The 18,789-nt window shown below is 36.1% G+C and overlaps 1 protein-coding gene across 1 annotated transcript in view; it reads right to left on the bottom strand.

Moving 5' to 3' along the window:
* The window catches only part of CNTNAP5 (contactin associated protein family member 5), an 884,418-nt gene that overhangs the window by 4,032 nt on the left and 861,597 nt on the right, over window positions 1-18,789 (bottom strand). Inside the window, exon 22 of the mRNA XM_007456361.1 lies at window positions 402-620. Coding sequence (XP_007456423.1) covers window positions 402-620 — 219 coding nt within the window. The remainder of the gene's footprint in view (window positions 1-401; window positions 621-18,789) is intronic.

Here is an 18,789-nt window from a genome sequence, read left to right as displayed (position 1 = left end):
TAATAAATATATATATATATATATATATATATATATATATATACATTTTCAGATTGTTATTCAAAAATGTATGTAACTGAATGTCACCAGACCAATAAGTGTCAGAGCAAGGATTTCAACCCAGATCAATGTGCCTTCAAGCTTGATGCTCTTTTTTTTATAACATATATGTTAATGTACATACAGTTAAAAATATACACATATATCTATTTCTAACTACTCATTAAAATTAGGATTATCTAAAAATATTAAATATCACTAAGAAATCAGTCATAATTCTTAACCACCTGTAATCATACAAGGCAAGGAATTGGGTAATATTAGCCTTTAGCCTGGAAGCTTCTTGAAGACATCAAAATAGTACTGGTGTGAGAAGTTCCCTTGAGTATTTTCTTGCACACCTGATGAAGAATGCACTGTGGTCACTGCATTCACATCCGAATCCATCATCAAGCCACAGCTGGATTCTGTCAAGATCCCTTGGATGGTTACAGGTGCGATGGTGGCATGGCGCAGGGCTGCCTTCAGTGGTGCTATATGGTTGTATTGGACTGAAGACAGACAACCAACAAAACCCAGGGTGTTTGCTTTAGCAACTTCAGAATCCAGTCCAAGATTCTCTGCAACATGAAAGACAGTCAGTTTTTTTTAAACTATGCTCCATATCTACTTTAAGTAATGTCTGAAATTACAGAAATGACCTCATTATGTTTTGAATAAAGTAAATTGTCTTCCATCTCTCTTTATCTCCTCTTTCCAAACTCTACCCCCACTACCAGTGTCAGTATATCAACTACATATCATAGAAAATTGCTAGGGCTATCTTGCTTTGAGATAATGTTTCAAACTTCTAAATTTTCATTCATGTATTTTATGAACTGTAACGAATACTTAGTAAATCTCTTCTACACTCTAGATGTTTTATAGAATTTAGATCATTATCCCCATCACCATTTATTTATGGATTCTGGTGATTAATTCAAGCATACTACAAAGCTCATTACAACATTTCACTCAAAATGATAGCAAGAAAAAAATGAAAAGAGGAAGACAGCAGTTAGAATTCAAAGTGGTCCTCTCAGAAGTTTATCATGTTTGGTGTTTTAAGCAGCTTATATACACCGACCTTCTAGTCAAGATTTTCACATGCTTAGTTCTGTCCATGGTACTGATCGGTGAGCGTGGATTTTCTATGACAGAAATCAATCTCTCAAAGTATCTTTGAGTCTTTATAAAAGATAATGAGGCAATCATTTATGATTCACGACAAGATCAAATGTCTTATTGTCTTCAAGATTTGTGGTAAGATTGTTCAGTAGCCCATTTATTTTAACAAGCATCATTTGGACAATTTGCTGTGATGCAATTACATAAAACTACAATATGGGATGAACCTTTTTTTTTTCCCTCTTTAAGGCATAACAGTTTCAACAGACTTAGATTGTTCAGATAGATATTTTATTATGATAATCTGTTTATTTTCTGGAAGAGGACAAGGACTTTCCTCTCTACCAGGTAAATTATAATTTATTTCCATCATAAATGATCAAAGAGTGCTGCCAGGGATCACCAACAAAGCACTTTGTTGGCCACATTTAGGGAAGACATATAATGGACATATGGATCAAAATGAGAAATTAACATCCTTTAACAGTGCTTTCTCTAGTTTTGTCCTCATTATTGTCTCCCCCTTCAACACCCATGTAAACCTTGCTAATTTATCATCACTCTCTTCTTACAGGAAAAGAAAAGAAATCATGTATTAATTTTATGTGGCTATTGTAACAAATTAGCACAAACTTAAACAGCATAAAAGAACACAAATGTTTTGTTTTACATCTCTGCAGAAGTCGGATACCGGTCTCACTGGGCTAAAATCAAGCTGCTGTCAATCTGCATGTTTTCTAGAGCCTCCAGGGAATAACCCATCTCTTTGTCTTTTCTAACTCCCCCAAACCACCCATATTCCTTGGCTTATAGATCCCTTCCTGTATCTTCAAAGCCAGCAACGTTGCATTTCTGTGTATCTTTCTTCCAAAGTCACATTTAATACTAATTCTCTTCTTTTGTCCCTTCTTCCACTTTTAAGGACCCTCGTGATTGTACTGGGCTCAGCCAGATAATCAAGGATAATCTCCCTATTTTAAGGACAGCTGATTAGCAACATTAATTCTTCTTTGCCAGTTAGCTTAACATATTCACAGGTTCTAAGGATTAGGATTTGGCTATTTTTGTGGGTCATTATTCTTCCTACCACTCCATTCTTCTTGAGATTCTGTGAGAACTTTCCAGTTAATGATAATAAAAATTAATAGAGATGTGAATTGACACTCTTCAAATGTGTAAGAACATGGGGCAGGGGTGGGGAGGAAACTGTGGTCTTCCAAATATTCCTGTAAATATCCTACAGTGGTGGTACATATTTGTTACATACTCATGAAAGCATCACATATGCCTATTTCTCATTCTATGCTTACAAAGACTGAGATTATGAGCATAAGAGACTGCTCAAACACTGTTATGCAAAAGTCTTCCACACCAAAAAGCTTTAATTAAGACTAAGTGCTATTTGTCGAGTGTCAACAGAACTCAATATATCCTAGTGTAATTTAGAATGCACATTAGCTACTGATTGGTAGTTTTCATGGGATAGAGTTAGAGATCAGAAGTATTTACAGAAGGAAGACAAGAGGAGGGAAGCATAAACTTGTATGAAGATTTTTCCTTGTGAGATTTCAAAGCAATGGAATGTGACATGTCACTGCAGCTATGCCTTAAGGGTCTAAGTCAAAACTGCCAGATCTTATTCCTAGAATTCAGTTAAAAAGAAGCCTGTATTGGTGACAAGGTCTTTGAAGGATATTGTTATTCTGACCGCCATGAATCCACGTTCCAGGTAAAAGAATCGGCACGTGGATAAAATGACCACTTCTCTTTAATGGAAGAAATGTTTTGGATCAAGTCTTATCTCTAGGAAAGATAATTTATTCTAGATGTATAAAAAGCATGCAAACCTTGAGAGTGTTCTGAAAAGAAATGAAGAAAAAAAGAGTCCTTGATAGCAGAAAGTACTCTCAGTATGAGGCCTGGCATAATGATTTCTCAGATTCTTACATATATGGAGAGGCAAAAAAAAAAAATGTTAAGATGGTTCCAGATTATATTTACTTCTTATAAATTTGTTACCCAATATGTGGTAAGAAACAGTTGTTTGCTAAAAATGCATTTGTTCAATAGTTAACACCTATTGGATACCTACTATATAATAATGTAGTATTTTTAAAATTATTGAAATGTGATTGATGTACAGTATTATGTTAGTTTCAGGTGCACTATAGAGTGATTTGACATTTGCGTACATTATGAAATGATCACAATGATAAATCTAGTAACCAACTGTCCCCAAAGTTATTACAATATCATTGACCATATTTCTTATGCTGTATATTATATCACCATGGCTTATTTATTTTATAACTGGAAGTTTGCATCTCTTAAACCCATTCACTTATTTTGTCCCCCCTCCACCTGCCCCACCCACCCCCTCTGGAAACCACCAGTTTTTTCTCTGTATGACTGTTTTCATTGTTTGGTTTGTTTGTTTGTTTGTTTGTTTGTTTTTAGAATCCACATAATAAGTGAGATCATATGGTATTTGTCTTTGTATGACATTTCACTTAGCATAATACCCTTGCCCCCCCCCCACCTGCCCCACCCACCCCCTCTGGAAACCACCAGTTTTTTCTCTGTATGACTGTTTTCATTGTTTGGTTTGTTTGTTTGTTTGTTTGTTTGTTTTTAGAATCCACATAATAAGTGAGATCATATGGTATTTGTCTTTGTATGACATTTCACTTAGCATAATACCCTCTAGATTCATCCATGTTGTAGCAAATTATGAATTTAACCATTCATCTATCCATGGGCATAGGCACTTAGGTTGTTTCCGTATCCTGGTTATTATAGATAATGTTTCAATGACATTGGAGTGTATAGATCTTTTCAAATTAGTGTTTCTGTTTTCTTTGGGTAAATACCCAGATATGAAAATGCTAGATCATATAATAGTTCCATTTTTAACTTTCTGAGCAATCTCCATACAGTTTTCCATAGTGGTTGAACCAACTTACAATCCCACAAAAAGCACACCAGAATTCCCTTTCCTTTACATCCTCACCAACACTTGTTATTTTTTGTTCGTTTTGATAACAGCCATTCTGACAAGTGTGAGATGGTATTTGATTGTGGTTTAGATTTGCATTTCCCTGACGATTCGTGATGTTGAGTATCTTTTCATGTCTCTCTTGGCCACCTGTATGTCTTCTTTGAAAAAAAAGTCTATTCATGTCCTCTACTCATATTTTTAATATTTTGAAATTGTGTTCTGTGTATATCTTGGATATTAATCCCATGTTGGATATATCAATTGCAAATATTTTCTTCCAACTAAGCTGCCTTTTCATTTTGTTGATAGTTTCCTTTGCTGTGCAAAATCTTTTTAGTTTGATGTAGTCTCATTTAATTATTTCTGTTATTGTTTCACTCACCTGAGACAGATCCAAAAGAATATTGCTAAGACTGATGTCAAAGAGTGTACTTCCTTTGTTTTCTTCTAGGAGCTTTATGGTTTCAGGTCTTCATTGAAGTCTTTAATCCATTTTTAGTTTGTTTCTGTATATGATATGAGAAATTAATCCAGTTTGATTCTTTTGCATATAGCTGTCTAGTTTTTTTTGTTTTTTGTTTTTTTTAATTAATTAATTTATTTATTTATGGCTGTGTTGGGTCTTCGTTTCTGTGCGAGGGCTTTCTCTAGTTGTGGCAAGTGGGGGCTGCTCTTCATCGCCGTGCGTGGGCCTCTCACTATCGCGGCCTCTCTTGTTGCAGAGCACAGCCTCCAGACACGCAGGCTTGGTAATTGTGGCTCACAGGCCCAGTTGCTCTGCGGCATGTGGGATCTTCCCAGACCAGGGCGCGAAACCGCGTCCCCTGTATTGGCAGGCAGACTCCCAACCACTGCACCACCAGGGAAGCCCTAGCTGCCTAGTTTTATCCAGCACTATTTACTGAAAATATTTTTTCCCATTGTATATTCTTGCCTACTTTGATGTGGATTAATTGACCATATAAGTGTGGGTTTATTTCTGGGTTTGCTATTCTGTTCCATTGATCTGTGTGTGTGTGTGTGTGTGTGTGTGTGTGTGTGTGTGTGTGTGTGTTTTCATACAAATTTTAGAATTATTTGTCCTAGTTCTGTTAAAAATGTCACTGAAATTTTGATAGGGATTGAACTGAATTTGTAGATTGCTTTGGGTGGTATGGCTTTAATAATATTCATTTTTCTAATCCATGAATATAGTGCATATACAGGGGATTTTTTTGCATCTACATTCAGAAGTTACAAGTTTGGCTTGTAATTTTCTTTTTTCCTTTTCCTTTCTTTTCCTTCCTTCCTTCCTTTCTTTTCTTTCTTTCTTCTTTCCATCCTTTCTTTCTTTCTTTCTCTCTCTCTCTTTCTTTCTTTCTTTCTTCCTTTCTTTCTTTCTTTTGTGTGTGCAGGTCTTTTCTGGTTTTGATATCAGTGTGATACCTCATAGTATGAATCCAGATGCATTCCTTCTTCTTCAATTTTTTGGTATAATTTGAGAAGGACAGGTGTTAACTCTTCTTTAAATATTTGGTAGAATTCACCTTTGAAGCCATCTGGTCCTGGACTTTTGTTCATTGGGAAAATTTTTTTAAATTATTTTTAAAAAAATTTAAATGATTAAATTTCATTACTGTTAATTGCTCTGTTCATATTTAATATTCTTGATTTCAGTCTTAGGAGATTGTAGGTTTCTAGGAATTTATTAATTTCTTCTAGGTTGTTCATTTTACTGACATGATTTTTGTAGGTGTCTATTAGGATCCTTTGTATTTCTGTGGTGTTAGTTGTAACTTCTCCTCTTTCACTTCTGATTTCATTTATTTGGGCCTCCTCTCTCTTTTCTTCTTGATGAGTCTGGCTAAAGGTTTCTCAATTTTGTTCAGCTTTGCAAAGAACCAGCTCTTAGTTTCATTGATATTTTCTTTCTTTTTTTTTTTTTTGGCTCAGTTTCATTTATTTCTGCTCTGATCTTCATTTCTTTCCTTCTACTATCTTTGGGTTTTGTTTGTTCTTCTTTTTCTAGCTCTTTTAATGTAAAGTTAGATTGTTTGAGATTTTTCTTATTTCCTGAAGTAGGCTTGTATTGATATAAAATTTCCTTTTAGACCTGCTTTTGCTGCATCCCATAGAATTAGGATCACTGTGTTTCCATTTTTATTTGTCTCCATGTATATTTTAAATTTTCTCTCTGATTTCTTCAGTGATCCATTGGTTGTTTATTAGCATGCTGTTTAGACTCCACATGTTTGTGTCTTTTTGCATTTTTTTCTTAACTTTTAGTCTCATACAATTGTGGTCTGAAAAGATGCTTGATATGATTTAAATATTCTTAAGTTTATAGAAGCTTATTTTGTGGCCTAACATGTGATCTATCCTGGAGAATTTTCCATGTGCCCTTGAAAAGAATATGTACTCTGCTGGTTTGGGATTAACTGTTCTGTATATATCTATTCATATATCTGGTCTAATATGTCATTTAAGACTAGTGTTTCTGTACTGATTTTCTGTCTGGATGATCTGTCCATTTATGTAATGGGGTGTTAAAGTCCTCTATTATTGTAAACTGTCAATTTCTCCCTTTATGCTTGTTAATATTTGCTTTATTTCAGTGCTCCTATGTTGGGTGCATATATATTTATGATCATTATAAATTTTTTGTTAGATTGATCCCTTTACATTAGGTACTGGCCTTTGTGTCTTGTAACGGTGTTTATTTTAAAGTCTATTTTATCTGATTTCAGTATGCTACCCTAGCTTTCTTTCATTTGCATTTGCATGAAATATGTTTTTTCCATCACCTCACTTTCTGTGTGTCTTTAGATCTGAAGTGAGTCTCTTGTAGGCAACATGTATATGTGCCTTGTTTTTTTATCCATCAAGTCACTCTATGTTTACAATAATTGTTTTAAAAATATTATTTCTATTTCCCTTCCTTGTATATGTTATTATCATCCAAAATATACAAGTGAAGAAGCTGACACTATTAAAGTTAAAATATATACAGGAGCTCATGTGGCAAAGTTGAGATTTAAACCAAAGTCTTTATGACTTGAAATGCCAAACTCTTTATGTAAGCTATGTTGCCTCCCTAAAATCTTTCCAAAAATATCCTAGGTATTTTTGTAAGATAATTTTACATAAATTAGCTAAGAAGAAATATGATGCAAAAACTAAGGAAAGCACAAGTCATTCTAAACTCTTGATTATATTAAAAATAATGCATTTTCTAAGTCATTTTATTCAATTTTTAGGTTATAATTGCATTCAATTTATAAGGAACTAGGCAAGGGAACTACTGTATGGGCTGAGCTACAGAATAAATATGGAAGACAAACTTAACAGTGAATGTGGCTACTCAGAAGTGGTTGAATGAGAATGCAAACAAAGGCACTACCACTGGAAAATGCCACTGTTCTCTTTCTCATTCTTCCCAAGGTTTTCTGCTAACATATAAGAGTCCCATCCAATCAGGAAGAACTGCAAGGTTTCTCTTTAGATAATATATACCATCTCCTTAAGAAACCACAAATATCTTACAAAGAAAATTTCTTATTTGAAATTGACATAGTTTCTACCTCCCAACACACTTTAAATATCACTGAAATATCACTTCTGATTCTCATTAGAGTCTATCTCCCTGTCCTCAAATACTGACGTAGAAGCAGCATGGTGTGCTGAAATAGCATGGATTGGAGGTAGGTAGACCTAAGCTGATGAATTGCGCCCTTGAACATATGACTTGTATTTTCTCATTTCTGAGATTTGTCCACTGTAAAATAGTGATAAATAGTACTGACAACATGAATTGTGGTGGAAATAAATATAAAAAGCATGATTCCTAGCTCAGTGCCCATACATGCATTTATTATTATCATCATCATCATCATCATCATCATCATCATTATTATTCTTCCTACTACTCTTCCAAAGAGTTCCAAAAGCCTTTGCCTAGATTCAAGGGTCCTCAACATGTCCAAGTAATACTGTATTTATATGAAAAAACTAAGATGTAAATGCTTTTGTGCTTTTCGTTAAGACTAAACTTTCACTTCATACTGACTCATAACTGAATATATGTAGGATTAAAACTTTGAATGACTCAGTTGGTTAAGTTAGTATAGACTAACTTCTTTAAGCATCTGAAAACTTGACTATCTACATTAATTTTCAAGCACTCATTTCTTCAAAGCACAGCTATGCCCCTCTGTTAAAACTAGTGGATTTTGTGATGCCAAGGAAAATAACACAGAACCAATGTTAGCCCCAGAATGTGCAACATTTTACACAGTCACAATTGTTTGACACTAAGAGAGTGATAGAGCCAATCTAGGCAGGTTTTTTTTTTTTTTTCTGGATATTAAGAAAAGAAAAAGAAAACATCAGAAATTTGCTAAGAACAGACATTGCTGTAAGATGTAATATGACATTTGCTATATGTCAAAAGCCACCGATGACATTTGAAACATGAAGTGTCAAAATACAAGTCATGCAGACCCACACAACCTGGGCCTATGAGAGAGTAAAATGTACCATCACAAAACATAAAGAACTTGATATTAATGGAAGATATAAGTGATATATACAAATAAAGAGTATTTCCCTCAAGAGTACTTTGTGGTTTTCGGTAATAGAGAAACAGTCTGAAAATTTAACTATCGGGAATATTCATGTCTCTCAAATAAAGCTTTTAATCCTGAAAGAGAAATGTCAAACTGTATTAAAATAATATTTGGCATTTACTTAATGCTTTTATGCTTTTCATGGTATGCACGTTTGTACAGCCTATGTAAATATTCATCCTTGTAAAATAAGAAAGTGTGAGACAATTACACCCAATTACCAGTTAGGAAAATTAAGACACAAGGTCAAGTAATTGTTTAAAGCAAATTACCCAGTCCGTGGCCAATCCAGGTCGAATTCCTAAGTCTCTTGTATTCTGTCCTTCTTTTCTCTGTTATGCCATATTTAGTAGCTTTCTGTAGGTATTGATTGTTGATAAGGTGAAAAGAAGCCTCACCTCCATAGCATGACTTAGAGCCCTTCACTAGCTAACTCCCATCCACCCAGCCAGCCCCATCTGTGCTACATAGAACCAAACTTCTCACTCTTCTCTTAGTAGGTGCACATGTTCTCTGTGCCTGGAAGGCCCTTCTGTCCCTTAACTACCTGGATAACATCAGCTCCTTCTCTTTTAGACCTACATCTATTTATTGGTCACCTATGAGAATCACACTCTGTGTGAGACAGTGGACTTACAATTGTCAACTAGCAGACAAATTTAACAGACCAGCAATGATTTCAGGCAATAAGTCCTATGGGAGGAAGACATCATTGTGGCTCTGGTACCACAGAAGAAACCCCTGACACAATCTAGGACAGTGGGGATCAAATTTAGCATGCAAATTAATTTTCCAGGGAAATGTATGAAAATGCATATCTTTGAATCTCATTCAGTAAGTCTGATGTAGAGGTATGCAATAATTTGCATTTTTAAAATACATTCCTGGACACTTATGATATGGATGGTTCAGGAGCCCCAATCTGAGAAACATTAATTTGGGACTTTCCCAAATTGTCTGGAAAACAATGTATTAGGTGATCAATAGACAATAATCATGCATGAGAGGGTGGGCAGAGTGTTCCAGACACAAAGCAAAGCCTATACAAAGCCTAGACTGAGAAAGTCCATCACATTTCAAACACTAAATAATCAAGTTAACTCTACCTTAAAATAAGGCAAAAGAAGACGTTGAAAAGATAGGCAGGGGCCATGTGGAGTTAGGAAAGTACTTTCTCCACGTTCCCAAGGCATTTGCTTACTTCTAAGGCACTTCTTTTATTTCACCATTGTTTACAAGTCTGTCCTTCAACAAGATTGGCAGATTCTTGCTTTCAAGAAACCTGTCCCTTTCTAATTTCCAGCCCCACCAACTAGGACACAGTGCCTAACACACAGAGCATTTTGTAAACCGTAAAAGGAATTAATAAATTAAAAAAAAAATGTTTCCTAATATCAACAGTAATGCAGCCTTATCAGGGATGTTTAGATATATTTAAAACTTTATTCTGGCCATTTACAAGCATTTAGTTTCTTTACTTTTACATTCACATTCACAACACATTATGTGGAATTCTCTTTGATGAAGCCCAATCCTGATGAGAACTTCATTAATATTTCCTGCAGCTTTGCCAATGGTACTCATTGAATATTTCTCTTCATTATTCTAAGTACTTTGTTACCTAAAGCTAAATAAATAGTTACTATGGAACCTGAGTGACTCTGTAAATTTGGTTGCTACATATCACAGTGTCTATTCTGTTTGTAATGGCCCCATAGGCTTAAGGGGTCAGAGCCTGTAGTTTTGCTCATCACACTGCCAAGGAGATGCCTGCCAAATACTCCATGACAGGCTCCTTATCTTCAGGTCTCAGGATGAAAGCCTCACTCCAGACAATCCATTTTATGATGAAGTTTTCCTTATTTGCTTACCACTAACTGCCAATTTACTAACATAGTATTTTGGGCATAGACGTTGATAAATACATTCTTTTGGATGATTAAATGGGTCTCAATTGCACAGGATCTGGCACATAGTAGGTCTTCCATTACTCTTCTTTAAGTATAAATATATACATACACATAGATAGACAGACAGATGGATAGATAGATGGATAGATAGATAGATAGATAGATAGATAGATAGACAGACACTAATATTACAAGAAACATAGAAAAATAAACAAGTTGATTCAGTCAATAAAATTCTACCATTTGAGAATTCACTATCTCCAGTGAATAGCTCATGGGCTCAACTATAGTCTTCATTTTTGAACTGGGTTCCTTAGTTACATGCATTACATAAAAGCAGCTCTATGGGTATATGACAGTGACTACTGGATTGATAAAATCTTAGCAATATATCCAAATTTTAAATTCTAGATATCATATTCCCAATGCCAATTCTGCTTATTTTCCATAGAAAAGTCACTTTTCTGACTTTTAACACTGAGATGCTCAAGTTGACGTATAAATTCATTCCTTTGGGATTTAAAAATACAAAAAGAATTCATCCTAGGGTGCTGATTATTTATTTGATGTGGGCCCAGAACTAGACAACTCATGTGTCTTGATTTATGTTGTTTACTCTGTTAAAGGAAAGGAGCAAAACTAGGGCCCTGCATGTCCTAACAGAGAGTCTTTTAACAGAGTCCAAAAATAACCTATAGAAATATATTCTACTCTGTTATGGAATTACTAGCTGTGAAGTTAAAAGAAGTACCAAAAGGAGTAAAAGCCATACTGAGCACCTCCAGTGATGTGATGTTATTTCTTTTATTGTTTACAGAGTTAGACATAATGCATATTTTGTGAGGAGGCTTTCTGCTGCAAGTAACAGAAAATCCAACTTGCAGAGACTTAAACATTACAGGGATGAGTTATCTCAAATAACAAGGAGTTTAGAGGCAAGGAGAGCTCTGAGCATGGAATTTCAGGGCTTCTCCTCTTTGGCTGTGTCATCCTCAGGCTGGAACAAGGTGGTCGTGCAATTCCAGGCATCACATCTAGACACAACGACGTCCAGAAGCAATACATAAATACATAAACAAAAGCTGCCTCAATTCTGTGTTTTTTGTTTTTTGTTTTTTTTTAAGAATGGAGAATCCTTTCTCAGAACCACATACACACAGCTACCCTGAAGGCTTCTTCTAATTGGCAAGATTGTGTCCCATGTTTATGCTACTCCAATCACTGGCAATGGAGAGGGACCACAAGGATTTGCTTAGATCAGCAGTTTTCAAGACTTGTTTTTAGTCTTCAGATCCATTTTTGCTCTTAAAAATCTTGAAGAGATTTTGGATATCTATATCTGTTTTGGATCTGTCAATATCCATTGTGTTAGAAATGAAAACTGAGAACATTTTAAAAGAAGCCACAGTACACATTCCATTAGCCATCTAAGTGGTGATATCATCACACATCTTGTAGCCTCTGAAAAACTCCATTCTGCATGCATGAGAGAACATGAGTGACAAAGTTCATTAATATCTATTATTAAAATGAAGATAGTTTTGACCTCGTGGATTCCCTGTAAAGGTCTCAGGAGTCCACCCTCCCAATGACCACAGGACCAAACTTTGAGAATCACTGGCTCAAACCAATCAGGAGGAATCCTCAGGGATTGCAGATGAAGACAACATTCCCACAAGCACATGAATTCATAGAGGAGCATGAATGCTTAAATAAAATTGGAATTCTGTTAGGAAGGGAAAAATAAGTCAAAATGGATGTTGGGTAGGAAATCAACACTGTCAGTTGCATACATATAAGGCAATCTCTGGAAGGAAGGAAGGGAAGGAGGGAGGGAGGGGAGGAGGGAGGGAGGGGGGAGTGAGGGAGAGAGGGGGAAGGAAGGAAGGAAGAAGGAAAGAAAGAAGGAAAGAAAGAAAGAAAAGAAAGAAAGAAAGAAAAAGGAAGAAGGAAAGAAAGAAAAAGAAGAAAAGAGAGAGAGAGGGAGGGAGGGAGGAAGGGAAAGAAAAGAAGGAAGGAAGAAAGAAAGGTATTCAAAAATAACTTCCTTTTAAACTGAATATATGTGTGTGTGTATCCACCCCTCCTACCACATACACATTCAGTTTAAAAAATAGTTATTTTTGACCAGGCATATATTGACCTCTGCAAAAATCCTCATGTCTAGTTTGAATGTCCTAAATTTGGCTGCTCTGTATAAGGAAAAACGAGCTATTCTATAGGGACTGAATGAAGACCAGCCATGGGCAATACTGATCAATGTGCATAGCAATGACTTGTCCTTGGTCCTGGCAGCTGATCTTTCTGGGAACCAAACCTTCTGTGCTGCTCCCAGGCCTGGGGGAAGGAGAGATGGCATATTTGTCTTTTTGTGTCTAGATTATTATCCAATATATAATTGGTAATTATTATATTAAATAAAAATAACTCATTCAAATATTTCTAACATGATGATCATAAAGCAGCCCCTTCATCTCTTTAAGTCTCAGATACCTTATGGGTAAAACTGATCATTGTATATGCCTTGAGGTTTGGTTTACAAGACACATGGTGTGGAAGAGAATAAGCCCCACCCTCTAAAGATGTCCATGTCTGAATCCCCAGAACCTGTGAATATGTTACATTACTTGTCAAAAGAGACTTTGATCATATGAGTAAGTTAAGGGTCTGGAGATACAAAGATTATCCTGGGTTATCTGGGTAAACTTAATGTGATCATAAGGGTCCATACGAAGGGAGGCAGTCAGAAGTAGGAGATATGATGACAGAACCAAGAGGATCTAGTAATTTGAGGAAGGGGTTACAAGCCGAAGGATGCAAGTAACCATGTAAGTAGGAAATGGAAAGGAAACAGTTTCTCCCCTGAAGCCTCCAGAAGGAACACAGCTCTGCTGGCACCTTAATTTTAGCCTCATAAATTTCACTTAAGACTTCTAACCTCAAGAACTGTATGATAAATTTACCTTGCTTTAAGCGACTGATTTTATGATAGTTTGTTAAAGCACCAACAGGAAAATAATAAACATAGAAACACTCTTGGAGAATGCTAATGCAGTTCTACTTTCTACATTTAAAACATGCCCAGAAATTAATATTTTAGTGGCTGTAAAACAATGATAATTTTCTTGTTTATATATTTCTATTTAATAAATTTGGTCTCCACTTTGTGCAGATCCAATATGCATGAATTTCAGTTACCATGATTTAAATAACACCAGTCCTCCAACAACATGATTCAAGCTTCAGTGACTATGATATAAGCATAAGTAAAAGTGCATAAAGTACAAACTCTGCTGATAGCTCTTCAGTCCACAAATTAACATGTAAATAGCAGATGCACATCATGATTAGTAACCAATCACATCACTTCTTTCAAAGTTTGTGGTAGATTGGCCACTGTGCCATTGCTGATTTAATTAACACACAGACAGCAAAGCATATACTTGTGTAGCTTCTTTGTAACTCAGTAATAAACCCATGAGACATTTTACAGAAAAATAGATAACCCAAAGAGGGAATTGGTCAAAAAAGATAACTTTGCAGCAAAGAAACAGAAAGTGAGAGCACTGGAAGTGAAATTCAAATGTAAATAGATTTATAGAAGAAATAGCTGGTCATGGAAATGCTGACACTGACACAGAAAGACTCTAGGTCTGCAGTCACAGGAAATTAATGAAGGTGATAGGAATCGGTATAAATGAGGTGGTTCATGACAAACAGAATGGCAATGTCCCAGAGGAAGTGATGCCAGCAAAAATCTTCACAGTAAAAGAACTCTCCAAAATGTTTCATGACATTGAAAACACAACGGATGAAATGGTGGAAGCTGATTCAAACTTAGACAGCAGCATGACAGTTGACCAAGGCATAAGAAAGATGTGCCCTCCATATTTAGCCACACAGCTAGATGGTGGCAAGCACTATTCAAACAATTCTTGAAAGATTTTTTTTGCAAACAAATGAGATAGTCTAATTCTCAATGTTTCTAATACTTTAGATTACAGAGTACTAAGTAAATACTAGCTTTTCTTCATTTCCCTAAGAGAGTTTTTATTTATTTATTTTTATTTTAGAATTTTGTATGGAAATTTAGTTGATTTATACCTTAAGAGAGTTGTTAATGCTTTGGCAAAAATTTTTTATAGGTCACAGAGCTAATCATGTTTTTCTCATGAATGATTAAGACGTCTTTTCACAGTTTCAGTTCGTGTGGTCACTTATGTATTGCAGAATTGGGTAAAGCAAGGACCACCTCCATAATATCCATCAGGACAGGATTGCTTATTAAGTGCCAAAGGCTGCTTTAAGTGCCTTATAACACTTAATCATCATCTGCATTATTGTGCCCATTTTAAAGGGAAGAAAATGGAAACAATTGAGGTTAAATAATACAAAGGAACACCCAGTAAGTGATAGAACTGGGATTTGAACCTACCCAGTGTAAACTCATTCCCAGACTGCAGGACACTACACTTGCTTCTTCTTGTACTTGCCAACACTCCTAGAACATCAATTATTCCCCAGCTTTGCCATGTTCAAGTTAGATGAGCTGTTGGGTTGTGATGATCACATCACAATAACTTGGCAAAATAGAAACTATGGCGCGCTCCATGTCACAGGTGAATGAAATTAAGGTTTAGAGAAGTGAAGTAACTTATCAAAGGTCTCACAATAAATGTTAAAGCCTGATGCCCCACAAAGAGGCCAGGTGTGGTAAATGTAGTGACACAATATATTTTGTTGAATAAATGTGTTCAGTGATTGACATATATGATATCACTTATATGTGGAATCTAAAATAATGATACAAATTAACCTATTTACAAAACAAAAATAGACTCACAGACAGAGAAAACAAACTTATGGTTACCAAAAGGGAAAGGAGGAGAGGGATAAATTAAGAGTTTGGGATTAACAGATACACGCTACTATGTATAAAAGAGATAAACAACAAGGACCTACTGTATAGTACAGGGAATTATATTAAATATCTTGTAATTGCCTATAATGGAAAAGAATCTGAAAAAGGATATATATATATACATATATATATATATATATCAATATTTTTTGCTGTACACCTGAAGCTAACATAACATTGTCAATTAAATATACTTCAATTTAAAAAATGGTTATTAAAAAAAATGTGTTCAGTGATTGAACTTTTAAATTCTATTCTGAATGTTTGTTTTAAACTCAGTAAATCATTTTCCTGTGAATTTATTAACCTACCTCAGTGAAGCGTGTTCATTCCAGAGAGCCAAACTCTCTTCCTTCCTAATGAAAGAGGGTGTTAACTGTCTGGTAACCTCATGTGGTCATCATTGCTGATGATTGCTTACTTGCTGTTCTTCAGGATAGCATATTTGTGTTTTAAGATGAATCTGTAAGACTTCATGAAAAGGAAAACTATATTTCTGAGATTTCATTACAAGAGGTATTTTGGAACTAGTGTGTTTTGTAGTCGGCTTCTAATCACACTGCAAATGTAATTCAGTAAATACTAAATGAGGATGGATTGTGCACGAAGCATCAGTGATGTTGTCTGCGTAAAGGCTGAGCCTGCTTAGCTTTCAGAGCAGGTGTGTCACAATTATGGTGCATGACCCACCAGCGGGGTACTGGCCCCTAAGGCAGCCCCCAACCATGCCAGTCTAGAGACTTCTTTCCTCCACTGCCTGTAGAACCCTCATCCATAGCTCTTGCTTCATACTTAACCTTATGCTCCCTTGTTTCATCTCTTGCATTGTTCTCCTTGACACACAAGGATGTGGCTTCCTGGATAATGAAGACAAACTGGCTTCAATGCCCCAGATGTGAGCAAACATATTCATCCTCTGCCTCCCCTAGAGGGCAAGAAACCCATGAGGTATAATCCCAACCCCCACTCATCAGTTCTCAGCCATTTATACAATTGATCTGCATCAGTGAGCTTCTGCATTTGGCTAAAAAGGTAGCATTTTCTTCTCTCTTTCTCCATCTGATCAGAGAGTATAAAATCACACATTATTCCTGTTAGTTATAATTTGCATTTGACTGCATGTAACAGACAATTTAAAAAAAGAGAGATGAGTAGCTCAAATCAAGTAATAGTTTTTATTTTATTTTTTATTCCCAGTTAATGAGAAGTCTGATGTTAATCTGTCTAAGGTTGGTATTTTGGCTCCAGATATCATCAGGGGCCCAGAAATTTTTTTTAGATTTACACTTTCCTCTTCATAGGCTATAGCTTTTGTTTTCTTCCTCATAAGATGACTCAACAAACTCCAGCTACTACACTTATGTCCCAGCAGGGGGAAGTAGTGGAGCAAAAAGCAAAAAGGTACACATTTGCCAAGTCAGCCTTTTTGAAAACTCTACTGGCTTCTTCTTGGAGACCATTTTCCAGGACCATGTTGCATGGCCATTCTTAAGAAGTAGCTAGGGATGTCCTGGTTTTAACTAAGAAATTTTCTCCCTCTAAACAGGAACAAAAATTTAATGAAAAACATTAATGTGTTCAATAAAGAAGAGGAGAATGAATATTGGTTATTAGGTAGGCTGTTAACAGGCTCTGACTCAATTCCCTTCTGACAAACTTTCTTCTCTGTACTTTCCTCCAATTAAACTGTTATGCAACTTCCCTTCTAGAAATAGATTTCATCACCAATGAATCAGATCCCTGGGTTCAACATTAAACTCTTCTACTTTTTAACACTGTATCTTTAGGAAAGACACATGATATCTTTTGGGCTGTTTCCTCATCTATAAAATGGGAATGGATGTGGTGCCTGCAGGTGGAAGATTAAATATCGTCTTTGACATGCCTTCTGTTGACAGATGGGGTCTATTTCCCCTCCCTCATAGTATGAGTTGACTCATGACTGCTTTGCTCAATGGAACACATTGCAAATGATACTCTGACAGTCCCAGGACTAGCCTTCAATAGGTCTGGCACCTTCTGCCTTGGGGGCTTGGAGCCCCAACCTACTGTGTAAGAAGCCCTACAGCCCTGAGAGACCATTCAGAGGGACCTTGAGACTAAAAGGAGAAACAGAGTGACCCAGCTGAGCCCAGCCTTCCAGATGTCCCTGCCACGGCAGCAAGCATGTGAATAAATCTGTCTTGTCCTCCAGACTGGCCCAGCTACTAACCATATCTCACCAAGAGAGTCTAGTCAATTCCACAAGGATCTGAAGAACCAACCAGGCAAGCTCTGTCCAAGTCCTGACACACAAAGTTCTGAGATATTTGCAAAACAGGTGTTGGGTTAAACTGTGAAGTGATGGGTTCGTGTGACACACAATAATAGACATGTAAGTTTCTACCTTGTGTGTTTGTTGTGAGGATTAAATGTAATAATGAAAGTAAATGTCTTAACTGATAGACAAGCACATAGTAAATACTCAACAATGTTCAGCTTATTGGTATAGTATCCTCTAAGTTTCCATCTACCTGCCTGTGGAAGGAGACATTGGGAGGAAACATCCAGTTCGTGCCTCTCACCAGCACTCACTACCCCAGAACTAAGTCTTCTAATTAGAGTAGAAGCTAATGTTTTACTTCGATTCAGCCATTTCATTACTCCTTCACTCTTCATGTACTAATTTCTCGGTCTGTGAAATGGGTTTATGCTTTATATGCATTTTATTAAAGGCTGTGTGGCATAGTGGAATATATCCAATTTCTGGAGTCAGGCAAATCTGGCTTTGCACATCAGGTCAGCCAATTAATGAATGGAGGAGTGGATGTTATTGTTTGAATTCCCCTCAAAGGAGGCTCCTTTTATTTATTAATCATCAGCTAGAGACTTATCTGAATGGCTGAGTGCAGTGAAACTTGAACAGAGTGCAATGTAGAACAAGAGGTCTGGCCTTGGGGAGAAGACTGAGTCTGAAGCTTGGCTCAACCACTGGTGGGTTAAGACCCTGGCAAGTTCCTCATTTTTATCTGAGCCTCAGTTTTCTTGTCTGTAAAACAGGAACAATCATTGCTATTTATCAGGATTGTTCTGATAACTAAATAATTGTGTGTATGTGTGTGTAAGGGCATGTATGTATTATATATTTGGATGCACACTGCTTAGGGCACAGTTATTACCTAATATTTAGATGTTATATGGAAGCACAAT

The sequence above is a fragment of the Lipotes vexillifer genome, unplaced genomic scaffold (genome assembly GCF_000442215.2).
Source record: "Lipotes vexillifer unplaced genomic scaffold, Lipotes_vexillifer_v1.1 scaffold3, whole genome shotgun sequence".
Lineage (NCBI taxonomy): Eukaryota > Metazoa > Chordata > Mammalia > Artiodactyla > Lipotidae > Lipotes > Lipotes vexillifer.
The sequence above is the reverse complement of the archived record's forward strand: the minus strand, read 5'-3'. Positions and strand labels throughout refer to the sequence as shown.